This window comes from Pseudomyrmex gracilis, unplaced genomic scaffold, assembly GCF_002006095.1.
Source record: "Pseudomyrmex gracilis isolate BER0280 unplaced genomic scaffold, ASM200609v1 scaffold_71, whole genome shotgun sequence".
In the NCBI taxonomy this organism is placed as follows: domain Eukaryota; kingdom Metazoa; phylum Arthropoda; class Insecta; order Hymenoptera; family Formicidae; genus Pseudomyrmex; species Pseudomyrmex gracilis.
In genome coordinates, this window is record NW_018020655.1 from 15246 (window position 1) to 30236 (window position 14991).

The 14991-nt window shown below is 43.2% G+C and overlaps 2 protein-coding genes across 8 annotated transcripts; both read left to right on the plus strand.

Moving 5' to 3' along the window:
* Positions 1-316: 316 nt before the first annotated feature.
* On the plus strand, positions 317-4160 carry LOC109854657 (DNA repair and recombination protein RAD54-like). The gene is made up of 10 exons (XM_020427985.1): positions 317-519; positions 769-990; positions 1080-1270; positions 1351-1553; positions 1641-2083; positions 2175-2436; positions 2581-2743; positions 2829-3234; positions 3366-3529; positions 3618-4160. Exons 1-10 carry the CDS (start codon positions 517-519, stop codon positions 3808-3810), a joined length of 2250 nt encoding a protein of 749 aa, XP_020283574.1. The 5' UTR covers positions 317-516; the 3' UTR covers positions 3811-4160.
* A 432-nt stretch (positions 4161-4592) lies between these two features.
* On the plus strand, positions 4593-14958 carry LOC109854647 (protein suppressor of sable). Of its 7 annotated transcripts, none has more exons than XM_020427954.1 (9): positions 4593-4821; positions 6423-6716; positions 10433-10820; positions 10916-11159; positions 11301-11647; positions 11749-11962; positions 12069-12361; positions 12541-12745; positions 12855-14958. In XM_020427954.1, the coding sequence occupies exons 2-9, from the start codon at positions 6673-6675 to the stop codon at positions 14642-14644; spliced, it is 3525 nt and encodes a 1174-aa protein (XP_020283543.1). In that variant the 5' UTR covers positions 4593-4821; positions 6423-6672; the 3' UTR covers positions 14645-14958. The 7 variants fall into 7 exon arrangements, with proteins under 7 accessions (XP_020283543.1, XP_020283541.1, XP_020283545.1 ...); XM_020427952.1 differs by having other exon boundaries at positions 4593-4812; XM_020427956.1 differs by lacking the exon at positions 4593-4821 and adding an exon at positions 5768-6204.
* Positions 14959-14991: the final 33 nt, after the last annotated feature.

Genomic DNA, 14991 nt, shown 5'->3' on the forward strand with positions numbered 1-14991 from the left:
TGTCTTGCGAAAGGCAAAGTGTATGTTAGACCATAGATACAATTAAAGAAAATTGTTTTATTTGAAAAAAAAAAACGTTTCGTTTTTTATTGACAAAAACGTGCGTTTGGTTTTGTCAGCGACTTTGAATTCTTTGTAACTTGACTTTGTGTTTCGGAAGCGAACTCTTTCCTTTAAATTTATGTTATGATTTTTTTGTTTTTCCAGATTTCTTAAAAAGAGATTCTGTGAACGCATTTGTATTTTTCCGAATTTGAATTTGACGGGCAAACAGATGTCTCTTCCGGCGCCGCAGCTGCGTTCAGAAAACACAACGCGGCGCCTCGGCTACGTCGCGTATCTAGAGACAAGACGTTGCAGCGCTAACGTCTTTACATTGTCACATGATCAATGGTCGAAAATTTGAATGGGAATTCGTTTGCGAGTTCGCGCCATTTCTGTGATATTTGTTTGAGCAAAAGTTATGAAGTGGATCCGAGTTGATTCGCGAACAGAATGACCAGTTGAACGCGAGAAATGGTAAGAATTTACGAGATATTTTTATATGTGCTGTAAAATAATTTGTTTCTGTTTTTGTCGCGATACGAAGCAGCAAGGTTATATCAGTCATGTGCTTTCAAACTCACCGATACGATGTAGATTAAAAAATGTATGAAATAATCTTTATTTGAATTAACAATTTGCCTTTGTCGTTGGTTAATTGTTAAACACACACAAACGTAATAATTAACGTGAAAACGTACACGTGTATTTGTTTATTTCTCCAAGATTCGATCGTTGGCGCCCAGTCAGAGAGGAAAACGGCCCTTACTCTTGGACATACCGCAGGATGTTTTGCAATTGAGTCGGTCTGAAAACTGCGAGAACAAAGAACGGGGGCCGAAGAGGAGATTCACCAAAAATGTCAAGGACATACAAATATCCGAACGCAAAGCTGTTCTTCTGTCTGATAATGGCATCAACACAATGCAGAAGATAGTTTCAGAACATGTAAGTTTGCTTGTTTGTGTGCAATAAATAAATATCTTTGTTTAATATTTTTATTGCTGAAAAAATAAGATGTGTGTGATGTCATTTAGGAAGAAAGAGTGAGGAAGCTTCTGACAAAACCGTTTAAAATACCGATACCGGGCTATGAATTATCTGGACGAGCTCTTGGACTGCGTTTGTCAGGACCGCGCAGACCGTTGCATGATCCTGACGATCCCAATGCATTGATCGTTTATACACCACCGGAATTGTCTGAACATGACAGATTGAAAGTTGACTCGTAAGTTTGTGGGCAATTACAATACTTTGTACTTTTTTTAAGACTCAACTTGAAATGTTGTATTTTTACAACTGTTGCAGATCCAAACAGCTTGTACATGTAGTTATAGACCCTATATTGACAAATGTGTTGAGGCCGCATCAACGCGAAGGTGTGAAGTTCATGTACGAATGTGTAACGGGTAAACGAATAGAAGATGCGTACGGTTGTATCATGGCGGACGAAATGGGTCTCGGTAAAACACTGCAGTGCATAACTCTTCTGTGGACGTTGCTCAAGCAAGGTAAACTCGAAGTTATTAACAAGAAAATGAAACTAACGACCGATGATTGACTTTGTGATTATTGATCAAAGATTGCATTTTGTTCAGGACCTGAAGCTAAACCGCTCATAGAAAAAGCTATTATCGTCGCGCCGAGTTCCTTGGTGAAGAATTGGCACAACGAGCTCAACAAGTGGCTGCAGAACAGAATTCTCGCCGTTGCCATTGACGGCGGAAAGAAGGCGGATATCGACAAGAATCTCATACGTTTCATGAAGACTTACGGCGGCAGATGCGTGACACCTGTTTTAATAATAAGTTACGAGACGTTTCGCTTGCACTCGCACGTGTTGCATCAGGACGAGGTGGGTCTCTTACTGTGCGACGAGGGTCATCGCTTGAAAAATTCGGAGAATCAAACGTATCAGTCCCTGATGGGTCTGAAAGCCAAACGCAGGGTGTTGTTGAGCGGCACGCCTATACAGAACGATCTTCTGGAATACTTTTCCCTCCTGAACTTCGTCAATCAAGGGTTGCTGGGAACTGCTCAAGTGAGTGAAACAAATCGCTGTTACAATTTACTTAAACGTCGGCACAAATCGACATGTTTACAATTTGTCAACTCTATAATAAAACTTTCAGGAATTTCGGAAGAAATACGAAACGCCTATATTGCGCGGTCAGGACGCGAATGCGACAGAGAAGGAACGTGAGGTCGCAACGGAATGTTTGAACGAATTAGTGTCTGTTGTTAACAAATGCGTCATCAGGCGCACCAACGCTCTGCTGTCGAAATATTTGCCGCTGAAACACGAACTTGTGGTGTGCATCAAAATGGGAGAGTTGCAAACGCGTCTCTACAAGAGTTTCATACAAAGCGATAGTCTTAAGAAATCTATGGAAGGTAAATAATTTTGTATTATATATAGTTTTGTTTAAACTTTTAAGATGCCGAACAAAATATTTTGCGCATAAAATTAATTAAAAAACAATTTTTTTTTTATTTTAGATTGATATTAATTTTATAAATTTTTCGTGTGATTTGTAGAAACCGATAATCCGAAGAAAGGGGCCACTTTGTCCGCTCTCGCTGCCATAACTCTCTTAAAAAAACTGTGCAATCATCCTGATCTGATATACGACAAGATCGTAGAGAAAACGGAAGGATTCGAGAAAGCCGCGAAATTATTGCCGCCGAATTATTCGACCAAGTATGTTATCGCGTAAAATATTGCGATCTATCTGATTAAAATTGAAAAAGTATCACTTGGATAATAAAAAAAATTTATATTACAGAGAATTACTACCGGAATTGTCGGGCAAACTGATGGTTCTGGATTGTCTGTTAGCGTCCATTAAAACCACAACGAATGACAAAATAGTATTGGTGTCCAACTACACGCAGACACTCGACTTGTTCGAGAAACTCTGTCGCAAACGTTCCTACAACTATGTGAGACTCGACGGCACGATGACGATCAAGAAGCGAGCGAAGGTGGTGGACAATTTTAACAGCGAGACCAGCAGCGATTTCATCTTCATGCTCAGCTCGAAAGCAGGCGGATGCGGCTTGAATCTCATCGGCGCGAATCGTCTAGTTATGTTCGATCCGGATTGGAATCCCGCAAACGACGAACAGGCCATGGCCAGAGTCTGGAGAGACGGTCAGAAGAAACCTTGCTTCGTCTATCGTTTTCTTGCTGTAAGTAAAACGAATTATTGAAATTTTTCTCGCTCATATATTCTTGACTTTTATTGCACATTCTTCTCCTTAAGTCATTTTTATTTAAATATCAAAGGAAGAAAATAAAACTTCGAATATATTCTTTTCAGACTGGAACGATAGAAGAAAAGATATTCCAGAGACAAGCTCATAAGAAAGCGCTGAGTTCAACGGTGGTCGACCAAGAGGACGACGTGGCGCGGCATTTTACCGTAAACGATCTTCGCGATCTGTTCAAATTGGAAGAGAACACGGTCTCGGATACGCACGCGAAGTAAGTGTGAAAATCAACGTTTTCTTTAAGACTGTGTGTTTCAAGAAACAAACCAAATACTTCAATATTTATATATCATGTTATTTAGATTCAAATGCAAACGATGTCTCAATGGCATTGAGGTGAAGGGGCCGCCGGAGCAGTCGGATTGCAATTCGGACTTGTCGGATTGGCGACATTCGCACAATCCGCGACATTTGCCGGACATACCGTTGCGACAATGTTGGTCTAGCGGTATCTCGTTTGTCTTCCATCATCGTTCTCATGAGCAAGTCAAGTAGCTCAACATTGTGATGCTAATTAGTTACGTTATTTATGCCTTAGTCAAATCGATAAGTTACGTGTCACGCATCGCATCAATGTTGCGATTTTGCAAGCGATAAATTTTCTCATGTAAAATTCAAAAGATTTTTTGTTCGCTACTGCAGTCGCAACATTTATTGATGGCGGTTGTTGCGGTACAAATCCGTGCCTTAAATTTTAATAAAACAAAAGCCCTCTTGTGTATTTTTATATGAAGAGCAAATTGTGTAAAAAAAAAAAGTTTAAAAAATAAGCTATATATTCTTGAAAAAGTAATTCAATATATCTGATATGTTGGAGAGAAGATTAAAAACACATTTTCAAGTTACATATGAACATTGGCGTGTGAGCGTGCGGATCGCATTTATTTATTTATTGCATCATCCAAGGTAAAAGTTGATATACGCAACATTTGTACATTATTCGTTTCGTAGGTCGAGATTTGAGCGCTCGGGAAAGTTGCCAAGTCACACACCTACGTTTTTCTCTCTTTCTCTCTCTCTCTCTCTCTTGCGACCGAACTTTTTCACGTCGGGTAGTAGTCGCGTCTCTCAGACGGGCGTAATAGCCGCACATAGCTGCATATACAGGAATTCGTCTTTTGCATGACGCCGTGAGAAACTTGCAAGAGAGAGAAAGAGAGGAAGAGAGAGAGAGAGAGAGAGAGAGAAAGAACGAGCATCGACGAAGCAGGACGACATGGCGGACGGGGTCAGAGGGGAGGGAAGAAACGCGTGACGCGGGGATTGGAGGAGATCGTTGGGGAACGATCACATGATCACCGAACGCGGCGCCCGATTGGTGATGGCGGTCGGGCTTTCCTTCCTGACCTGTGCCTCGCTTGTTTCACCGCCGTCCGGGGTTCTCGTGACGGGCGTCTGGCTCAGAGGCTCAGAATAGTTCCAGATGTGGCCATGTTAGTTCGATTTGCGAAGTTTCCGACACATACTGCAATTTTTCTATTTGCCTGCCGAATTCTAGTAAATACCGTAATTACCGACCATCTCGTTCTCTACGTTTTGCCTGCGGCGATAAATTTATATTTTTGGTTTTCTCACCGCTGCACTCCAAATGCGATAACGCTCTTTGCTGAGAGAGAAAGAGAAAGAGACCCGAAAAATCTCCGTAATCGACGCGGGGACGCGAACGAGAAAGAAAGATTAGAGGAAAAAGAGATTTTAGAGGCGTTGTTTGTTTGTCGTTTTGATCGCTCGATTACGCCGAGCTGTCTGTACTCCGTAACCGATCGGAGCCACGTGAAAATCCGTGACACATCTGTTCCGTTTCGTCAAAAAACCGATCCGATTCTTTTTCGTTCGCACGCTTTCGTTTGTTCTCTCGGCAAGGCTCGCGTTGCGCATTGGATCGAAAAAGCAAAAAAGAAAAGAGAAGAAAGAGAACGTCCTCCGTCGCCTCTCTGTCTCTTTCAAAGATAAAAAATCGGTCGTCGTTTCGTTTAAAAGGAAAACACGCGGTCGTCGATGCAAATGTCGTGCTCCCGTTGACGGTTTTTCGTTTAAAACAAAAAAAAAACAAAAAGCAAAATCGCAGAAGTGAAAGCGTCATCGAATTTTTCTCGAGGGGGGTGAAGGATAGACGACGAAGAGGACTTCGCTCGAAGAGAGAGAGAGAAAATCGCGTTCAGTTTTTTTTCTTTTCTCTCTTCCCTCAGCTACGAGAAGTACGCGCAGGCGCGCGAGAAACGCCGTACCCAATTTCGTTCGCGTCGCACTTCCGTTTTCGAGCGCGGCGAGCAGGACAACGCGCGCGCGCGCGCTCGCGCACACGCACGCACGCAACCCGACGTCACTCACTCTCACACGCTCAGAGACACACGGACGACGCGGGGGGCAAAGGCAAAGGTGGACAAAGAGGGTGGGTAGGTAATACGAAGATAATCGCACAGAAAAGAAACGCCCACACGACAGAGCGGCACTTGTCGCCCGTCGTCGGGTCGTTCGCATGACACGTCGTCTAGAATGACGTCGTTCCCGTCGTCTTCGTCTTCGTCGTCGTCGTCGTCGTCGTTGTTGTCACGGCGGGAGAAAAGGAGAGGATCGCGCGATCTCTGATCCAAAATTTTCCATTCGCTCGCCAGAAGAGCTTTTTGAGAGAGAAAAGATCGCGAGATCGCTCGGGAAAAAGAAAAAGAGAGAGAAAATAATCTCGCATTGGTGAAAATTCGTATTGCCATCCCTCCCTCGGCGAGGGAGAGAAAGAGGCTGCGAACCCAGTCTCGAAAGTGCGTTAAAACACATTCGTAGAAAATACCTCCGGCCGAGGAAAACTCCGGGTCGGGTAAAAATCGTTTTTGAGATCTTCGTGAAAGAAAGCTGGGAACCGAACAAAGAACCGAACCGACGCCCAGGGCCGTAAGTTTTTCCGCGGAAGTCGAGAGAGATAGAGAGATAGAGTTTCCGTGAGAGAGTTTTTCGGGGAGGGAAAAAAAATCCGACGAAGAGAGGAGAGACATTTTACGTCGTCGTTCCGTGACGCGCGAGAGAAAGAGACAGAGAGAGCGAGAGGGACAGAGATTCGGAAAGACGGCAAATTAATCTTTTTTTTTTCTTTTTACATGAATCGTTTTCAGGGAGTGCTTTGCTGTTTTGAGAGCTCCCTCGTAAATGCTAGCATTCAGGCAGCGTGATTGTTACGCCAGAGCAAAGACCTGTCGAGTGTGGTCGGGCGAATCGATCGTATGATACGCCGATCCGGGGATACATTACACGGCCGCAGTGCTGATATATAGGAAACTTGTTGTTCACTTCGGGATACAACCGAGGCCGTAAGACACACACACGCAGATCGAAGATCGATCTTGCGGGCGACGAAACACGAAAATGGCAGTAGAGAGTGTTTCCGCGGCTGAGACTCTAATCCAAAGGTTTGCCTTCCTTATACAATATACTTTCATTATAACTTTACATAAGATATAATTCTTTCTTTTCGAGTCCGAGACACATTAAAAAACAAAAAAAAACCAAAACAAAATTAAAGACAAACAAACAAACAAAATCAACGGGAAATCAACGCAAAAATGAGAATCTCTCAACGGACTTAATTTATTTTTTCCGCGAGTGTCACATCGATTCGCGTCGAACACGCAACATTTTTACGTTCATATACAAAAACGTACATACACACACAGAGACACACATGCACGCGCAATCGTTACGTGTGAAATTTCCTTATCTTCCACTCCCCTTTCTCCACCCCCTCTCCGCGCATTGTATCCGCATATTTCTCTCCTCAATTTCGATCGACGTGCGATTTGCGGACGGAAAAAGAGAAGAGCGTTTCCCTCGATTTTCGACGCGCCAATCAATTCGGAAAATGCGACTTTTCTTCGAACCGGACGTCGTGAGGTGGGGGAGAAGGAACAAGAGAGGGAAAGAGACTTCGCGCTACTTTTGCGAGAAAAAAAAAACCGGATAGACGTAGGTCAAGGTTGTTCTCACGACGTTTTCGTCGTTACGGTTGACTTGTATTTCAAAAGTATTTTCGTTGAGACGATCTCTCGCCGTGGGAGTTCGAGCAAAATTATTTACGGATTTCGGGCGGGAAACGCGTGCGGTGTGTCACGCGCGTCTTTTCTCTCGGTTAACAAACAAGAAACAAAATTAGAGCAAAATTTCCGGGCTTTGAAATTGAAAAAAACAAAAAAAAATTACTCGAAATTGTATAACTTGATGATTGTTGTCGAGAACACAGGCGTTTCTAAGCGATCGAGAGATAAATAATCGTGGGGGATTATCGTCTCTGGAAATTTTTCTGACTCATCGATTGCGCGCGTGTTAACACACACACACACATGTCTCCTGTCCTCGCAATTACACGTGACAATCGGCGCGTACAAAGTAGAACGGAAAAAGTATGACACTGACCCTCTTCGAGTTTTCTTCCTTCTCTTCTCGCGCGTGTTGATTGGCAAATGAGTTTTTTGTGATTCGGGGGACAACAATTTGTCTTTTAGTTTTGAAGATAATTGGAAATTGCCGCAATTACACTTAATGTTCACCTTTTAACGTTCACCTGACGTTAAACGTGTAAGAGTCATCAGGCGGAATTGCGTCAATTTGCGGAATTATCTTAGAAGAGGAGATAAATTGTTGTCCGAATTGGAACTTCATTTATCAACGCATACAGAGTATCTTATCCGTCGCTCTTTGCTTTCTCGTGTTTTTTTTTTTTTTTTTTTTCCGATAACTCGCGTTTGCTTGTTGAGAACATTTATCAGTCTGTGGAATGTTTGAAATTGATCGGCGATAAGACGACGCGCGAGTGACAAGAGCATCGAGACACAATCCCGGACGAGAGAGAATCAATTAAATCTAGACAATCTTTTTTTGCCGCTTCAAAATCTTGGAAATTTAAGCTTCGTCGATCAATTATAGTCTCGCGTATTATCTTCATTAAAAGAAACGTAATTTCTTATTTAACGAGAAAGTTTTCTACGAATGTCAATTTAATTTTTCTTATTAGCACGCGGTAGTTTTTTTTTTCTCGGAGACAAAGCGCGGCAAATCTGAGTCACTCTGTGATGCGAGACTCCTATGTTGGACAGTCATCAAATACCCTCACAGTGTTTTCCCTTTCTTTCTTTGCACATGAGACTTGCGCGACATGTTACAACGCTTACCCACGCACTTACAAACGAAAAGAGAGAAAGAACGAGACGTAGAAAACAAACTTCTTCATTGAACGTCAGGAAAAACGTCGTCACGCGAAGAACTTTTGGATTTATTGATGTTCCTGTTGTGACGTCACGCACACACATCGGCTTTAAAAAAATCGACAATGCTGTTGCTGCTGCTGCTGCTGCGACGACGACAACAACAATGTTGAAAATGTGATGATAGTTTCTGTTATGCTAAATTTCATCAAGTTTGATAATTTGATGATCATGATCGTATACGGTCATGATAATGTTGATGATAATGATGATATGATGATGATGATGATGATGATGATTCAACGAGATGCGGTAAGGCAACTCCAATTTTTTATTCCCGCCGCAAAATGCTGCGGCAACTTTTTTTTCAGGCGTAAATTAGTTTATTTTACGTGCGAGTTCGATGAGAAACATCGGTTGCTTTTTTGTAAATCTTAAACTTGTAAGTAATTTTGTTTTAGTTTTTTTTTTTTCTTGTTTACGTGTTTGCACAATATGTTTTGTTGTACGCAGGGTTGCAGATAACGCGTTTAGATAGAGCGCTTATCTCTTGTTTTTGTCGGCCTCAAAATTGGCCTTGGGTATTTTTAAATACTTTATCTACGCACGAAAAAGTACGCGAAAGAAACAAGGCTTTATTCGCCAGAGAAAGAGAGAGAGAGAGAGAGAGAGAGAGAAACGCTAAATATAGAAATTTGTTTTTCGCGTTACGTCATTTGGAATTCGGACTCGATTTTGCATGCAATTTCGATTATCGACGTTGTTTCGTTTTTTTTTTCTTTCTTTATTTTTTTTTTGTTCTTCTCTCTCGTCCGTTACCGCGCGAAAATGTCATCGCGGCGTCTAAAATGCCGCGCCAGATGTATGTTTTCTCATCGGATTGCCGCATCGGCGTCGATCGATTTTCCAACGGGTGTGCAACTTTGTTTCGCGCCATTTTTCCGGCGGTCACTTTGACAAGAAGGGAATCGATGTTTTCGGCTCGACTAGTATAATCGCGTGTCGTCGTGGCTCACTCGATGCTCGAGTTCTCGACAATTCTCGGCGTGACGTATATAGTCGGTCGCCTCGCCCCTCGATGATTACATGAGCTATCAATTTGCTCGACAATTGCCCGACGAGTGCATCTTCATGATATTCTCTTCGTTCCGTTTGTTTTTAGCCTTTAGAAAGGAGTAGAAAACGCACGTGGCGCACCGTCGAGCTCCAAGAGAGAGAGAAAGAGAGCAAAAAAAACCACATGCTAATATGAACGTTGTTATGAATTGTTATCAGAGGTGATGAGCGTTGATAGATAGATATTTTTTTTTTGTTCCTTATGAAACGCAGACGCATCGACTTTTACTCTCGAGAAGTTCAATGCGACGACGGTCTTAAATTAATGACGAATATCCGATCAATAGTCGTTTAACAATAAATTGGAGTTTAATTTTGTCTATAAAAATATTACTTGTCGCATCTGATCATCATCATCGTCGTCGTCGTCGTCGTTATACGTAAAATTTCTGTACAAACAAATATTGAACAACAAAAGTCATGTATATATGTTGGTGAGGAACATCTCCCAACTCTGTTTACAACGTCATACTTGATGATACAAGATATTTAATGCCTAAAAAAAGGATATTTGCTTCACGTTCCGTTATTGTCGTTGCGGCAGCTATTATCTTGTTGAATTAATGAAGAAATGTCTACATGATTACACGTGAATTACGCGCATTCAAAGTGTTGAGATTATCTTTTATGTGGCAAAGTGAAAAATTGTTACACAACACGCCCAAGTAGACAAGCTGCGCTTGCATAGCTATTGTCACTGGGCACGTATCGAGCTACTTATCAGGAGCGCATAAAAGATAATTCACAAATCTTTCGCAATCTTTTATTTGTCTTTCCAATTCTAATTGCAATTTTTTGTTGTGTGTAATTAGTACTGATAACGATGATCTGGAGGACGGAGAGATTCCATCGGACGAGGACGACGAGCCGGTCAGCTGTGTGGTCACCAATAACGTGCCGGAAGCGACGAAATCGCCGCCGTTGAAATGCGACTCAACGAAGACCAAGGAATTCGATGTGAAATTCAACAAGAACAAAAAGCAGCAGCAGTCACCGCAAGCAGCTAATAAGCATGATCGGTTTCTTAAATACAATGATCCGAGTGAGGATTGGGCTGCGGACGTGGAGAAGGCCATCAAGGCCGCGATGCAGGAGGACGGAGGGAGAAATCAGGAGACCAAGAAGAACAAGAACAACAGGAACAAGATTCGAAAAAGAGCGCGAGAGGAGCGAGAGGACGAGCGCGCTAAGGATCAGAAGGTAAAACTTGATGTGATAAATATTGGTCTCTTCTCAAGCCTTTTGCAAACTTTCATTTTTGTGACTAATCACTTGTCTTTTGCAAATCTTTGTAGAAACAAAAAGTGAGCGAGGAGGAGAATCCCAACGACGATGAGGACGAAATGTTGTTCGTACGAGGCGCCTCGCCCGTCAGAAAGGACTCTCAAGAGAGAGACAGTCCTCCCAAACACGCCAATGAACATGAAAATTTCGAGGGTGTTTCGGATCACGAGGAAAAACCGAATGTAAACCGACATAAAGAGAATGAAAACAACAAACGCGGCAACGTGCGAAGCGGAGGAGGTGGTGGAAGCGGAGGTATAGTCTTCATTTTTCTTGATGATTAACTTAATTAAAAATTACGCTCATAAGTTCTTTTATTATCGTATAATATATTCATCAAATAAATTGATCGAGAATTTTCATACAAATATTCATTTGTTTTGCGTACGTTTGTAGGACGCCGCGGTGGCAAAAACGAACGCGGCAAGAACAAAAATCGAAACCAAGGACGGAACGATCGGAACAATCGTCGTCAACAGAACAACGATCATTCGGAACCGGATCAGATCTGTGTGTATTATATGCAGGGAAAGTGTCACAGAGGCGAAGACTGTCCGTTCTCGCACAATGCTTTGCCGCCCCGCAAGATGGAACTGTGCAAGTTCTATCTTATGGATTGTTGCGCGAAGAGAGACAAGTGTCTCTATATGCATCACGATTTTCCCTGCAAGTTCTTCCACACCGGCGTCAAGTGCGTTCAGGGCGACAATTGCAAATTCTCGCATAAGCCTCTAAACGATCAGGTGTGTTTTAATAAATGTTTTAATTAACGGTTCAGTTAATTGTGACGTTATTTTACAGAGCAAAGCAAATGTGTTACAAATTTTATTTTGCATTTCCCTAGGTGAAAAATATCCTTTTGAAGCATTTGGAAACCGCGCCGAAGGAAATTCTCGGTGATTTTCCGAGATTAAGTCGAGAAAGTGCAATGTTGATGATAAATAATACCGCGCGTTCTCTTGCCCAAGGCCAGGATGCAGCGAACCAAAAGATCCCTAGCCTTTTCGAATTGAAGGTATCGGAACCCATTGAAAACCTCGAAGAGAAAGAAGAGAAAGGTAACTACGCAGAGAATTTAGCTGTCTTTGAGTTTTGCTAAAATATTTAAGTATCTTTTACACCGAGTAAGTTAAATTTTTACTTAAAAATTGTTTTGCCAAATAGAAGAACAAATGAATCAACACAAAGGTAACGCGAGAGAGAGAAAGCCTTCGGGAAAGAAAACACGATGGGGATCAGATGAGGATAGAGTTCCCTACGAGCAGATTATGCTGTTACAATCGGCGAACAAACTTGGTCTTCAGCTTCCGAATGCCGCGTTAGGCTTAGCCACGCAGCAGCACAAGCAGTCGCAAGATGTTCCGAATTTTTACACCGAGAGAAATGCCGAATCGAATGTACATAAAACGGCAGATGATTTCACGAAAGACGTGGGAGAAGAGAACATGGAAACCGAGGTGATAACATTTATGCCAAGATTTAAATGAGATAAATTGTAGTTCTGATAAGTATTTGAAAAATTTGAGTGTAAAAATGTAAAAATTTATACTCTTTATTTTATTTTTAACATTTATTAAAATATTTATTGTACTATTTTTACGTAAATATAGTAATGTAATTTATTTAATTATTACAGAGAAAAGATATCGATTTGAGACAATTGCTTAATAAAAAGAAATCGTCGGCGATGTCAACTTACTATCGTCTAGCCGAGAAAATGGTGGATCTTCCAAAACCTACTGATGAGGAAAGCGACCAAGACGACGAATCAAATCTTGTTATTGAAATGCCAGTGGAAGATGAGGATAAGGAGAAAGGAAAACATCACAGTAGCGATTCAAGTAAGAATATTGTTTTATTTCTTTAATGTTTAGTACTTCTTCGTCAAAATTTTACCATAGAATAACATGTTCAAAATTCTTTTATTGTATATCTATAATTTTATCACAGATGAAGTCCACAACGTGTACTTCTCTACCGCTGACGAGGCAGAAACGGCGCCGCCTAATCTACCGAAGAAGGCACAGGAGTTGTTTATGCGGATACAGCAACAACAACGTGCGGCTCAGGACAGTTTTAAGAACCTCGAGAGTGATTCTACTGCACGTCGCACTGATCAGATTGTCGAGGATTGGTACTCAGACGATGAGGACGACGATGACGACGAAGGAGGCGGTCTCACTATAGTGGACAGTTCAAAGGATGATGTCGAGATGGCTGAACCCGTCGTCAAGACCGAAAACGAATCCACGCCACCTTCCAATATTCCGCAGCCGGCTGCCATTGTAGACAAATTGGGCGATCTCAGTAAAATTGACATCAGTGCCGAAGTCTCTAAGTTGCTCTCCACTCTGAAAGCTCAAAGTTCCACAACCAGCAGCAAGACACAGACGTCAAAGGCCAAGTCGCCTTCCAGAACGGACGGCGAGACGTCGTCGAGTCCGAGGCAACAGTCACCAGGTCCGACTCCGGTCGCCATGCCTGTGTCCCGAGATCCGCGGATGTCCAGCAGGGATCCTAGGCAGCGTCGAGAAACCGAACAGAAGCCGAGCAGTCCGAGCATAGTCGAGGCTAAAAAGGAGAAACCTCTCAGGTTAGAGACTAGCATCTACAGCTCCGGAATTACCGCAATGGACGCGAATATGGACACTGATCTTAGGACAAAGGCGGACCAGGATCTCAGACGACAAGACATGGACTTCCGGCAGCGTTTTCACACCAGTGACTTCGGTGACACGGATCTTCGCGTGAAATCGGACGTTGATCTGCGACAAATATTGAGCTTGCCATTCAAGCCAGCGCCGTCGCACGTACCGTGCACCGAGATCGACGCGAGTATCGCGTCGCATCCTCCAATGGCATACAGTCTCTATGTAGTCGACATACCCAGGCCTGATTACACCGGTCTCAAATTGTCGAAAAACGACGCGCAAGTGAAATACGATCCGCGATTGCGCAAGATCTTTCGTATCTCTAAACCGGAGCAGGTGGCCGACTCTCCGATGTCACCACCGCCGCAACAGATGAAACAGGAAATCCCGAAATCGCCGCCGCAATGCATTCGCTCGGATCCGCGACGGAAAACGCTGGAAGCAGCGGCCGCTTCCAGTCAGCAAGCGTCGCAGAGCGTGATGAGCGCTTCCATGATGTCCAAAGGACCAATGCAGTCGATGGAAACAATGGGACCTTCCATGGGCATGCAGATGGGACCTACTGGTATACCCGGAAATATTCCCGGCCCTCCCCAGATGATGGGACCGATGGGTCCGAATCATCCAATGGGCATGAGTAACATGGGTCCGATGAACCACCCGATGGGGCCTATGATGAACGCGGGTCCGATGCCGTCGATGGGCATGCCGCCCAACGCGCCGATAGGAATGAACGGACCGGTCGCGATGCCGCCCCAGAGTCAGATGAACTTCGATCCGCGTTTCAACGTGCAACGTAACAACGGAGCCGGGCTGTTGGGTCCCGCGCCTGGTGCTTTCGGTCCGGATCCTCCGTTTGAAGGTGGGGGAACGTCGTATCCCAGCGGTGGCAACTTCAGCAATTTCGGACCCGGTGGCAGCGGCGGACCCGGTGATCCGGGCATGATGGGTTTCAATCCGAACGCGTCTAACGGTCCGAACTTTGGCCCGATGGCCGGGGACGGTCCCGATTGGGGCACTGGCGGCAACAGACGTGGCAATCGTATTCGCCGACGGAATCGCAATAGAACCAATATGGTCACGAATTGAAAAAAAACGTTCGAAAAGACAAACCAAAAAGAAACGGAATTAGGCACACAAGACTGAGGTACCTGACGAAAATTCTCATACGAGCGATCAGGTAGTCAGATGACGTTGCACGATAACAAGCATAATATACAAGCAATACATTCGATCACGATAATTAGGGAAAGAAGAATTCTTCCGAATTCGATCGCAACTGATTTCGATATGACGTCGAGATCCGTTCTTTACATAAAGTTAGGTCTGAAGTTTATATTATATAATCGTTGAAGATTTATTCATATATAAATATTTATATGTAAATATATAAATGAAGAACTTTTTTTTTGAAAAAAGAATGGGAGAGGAATTAT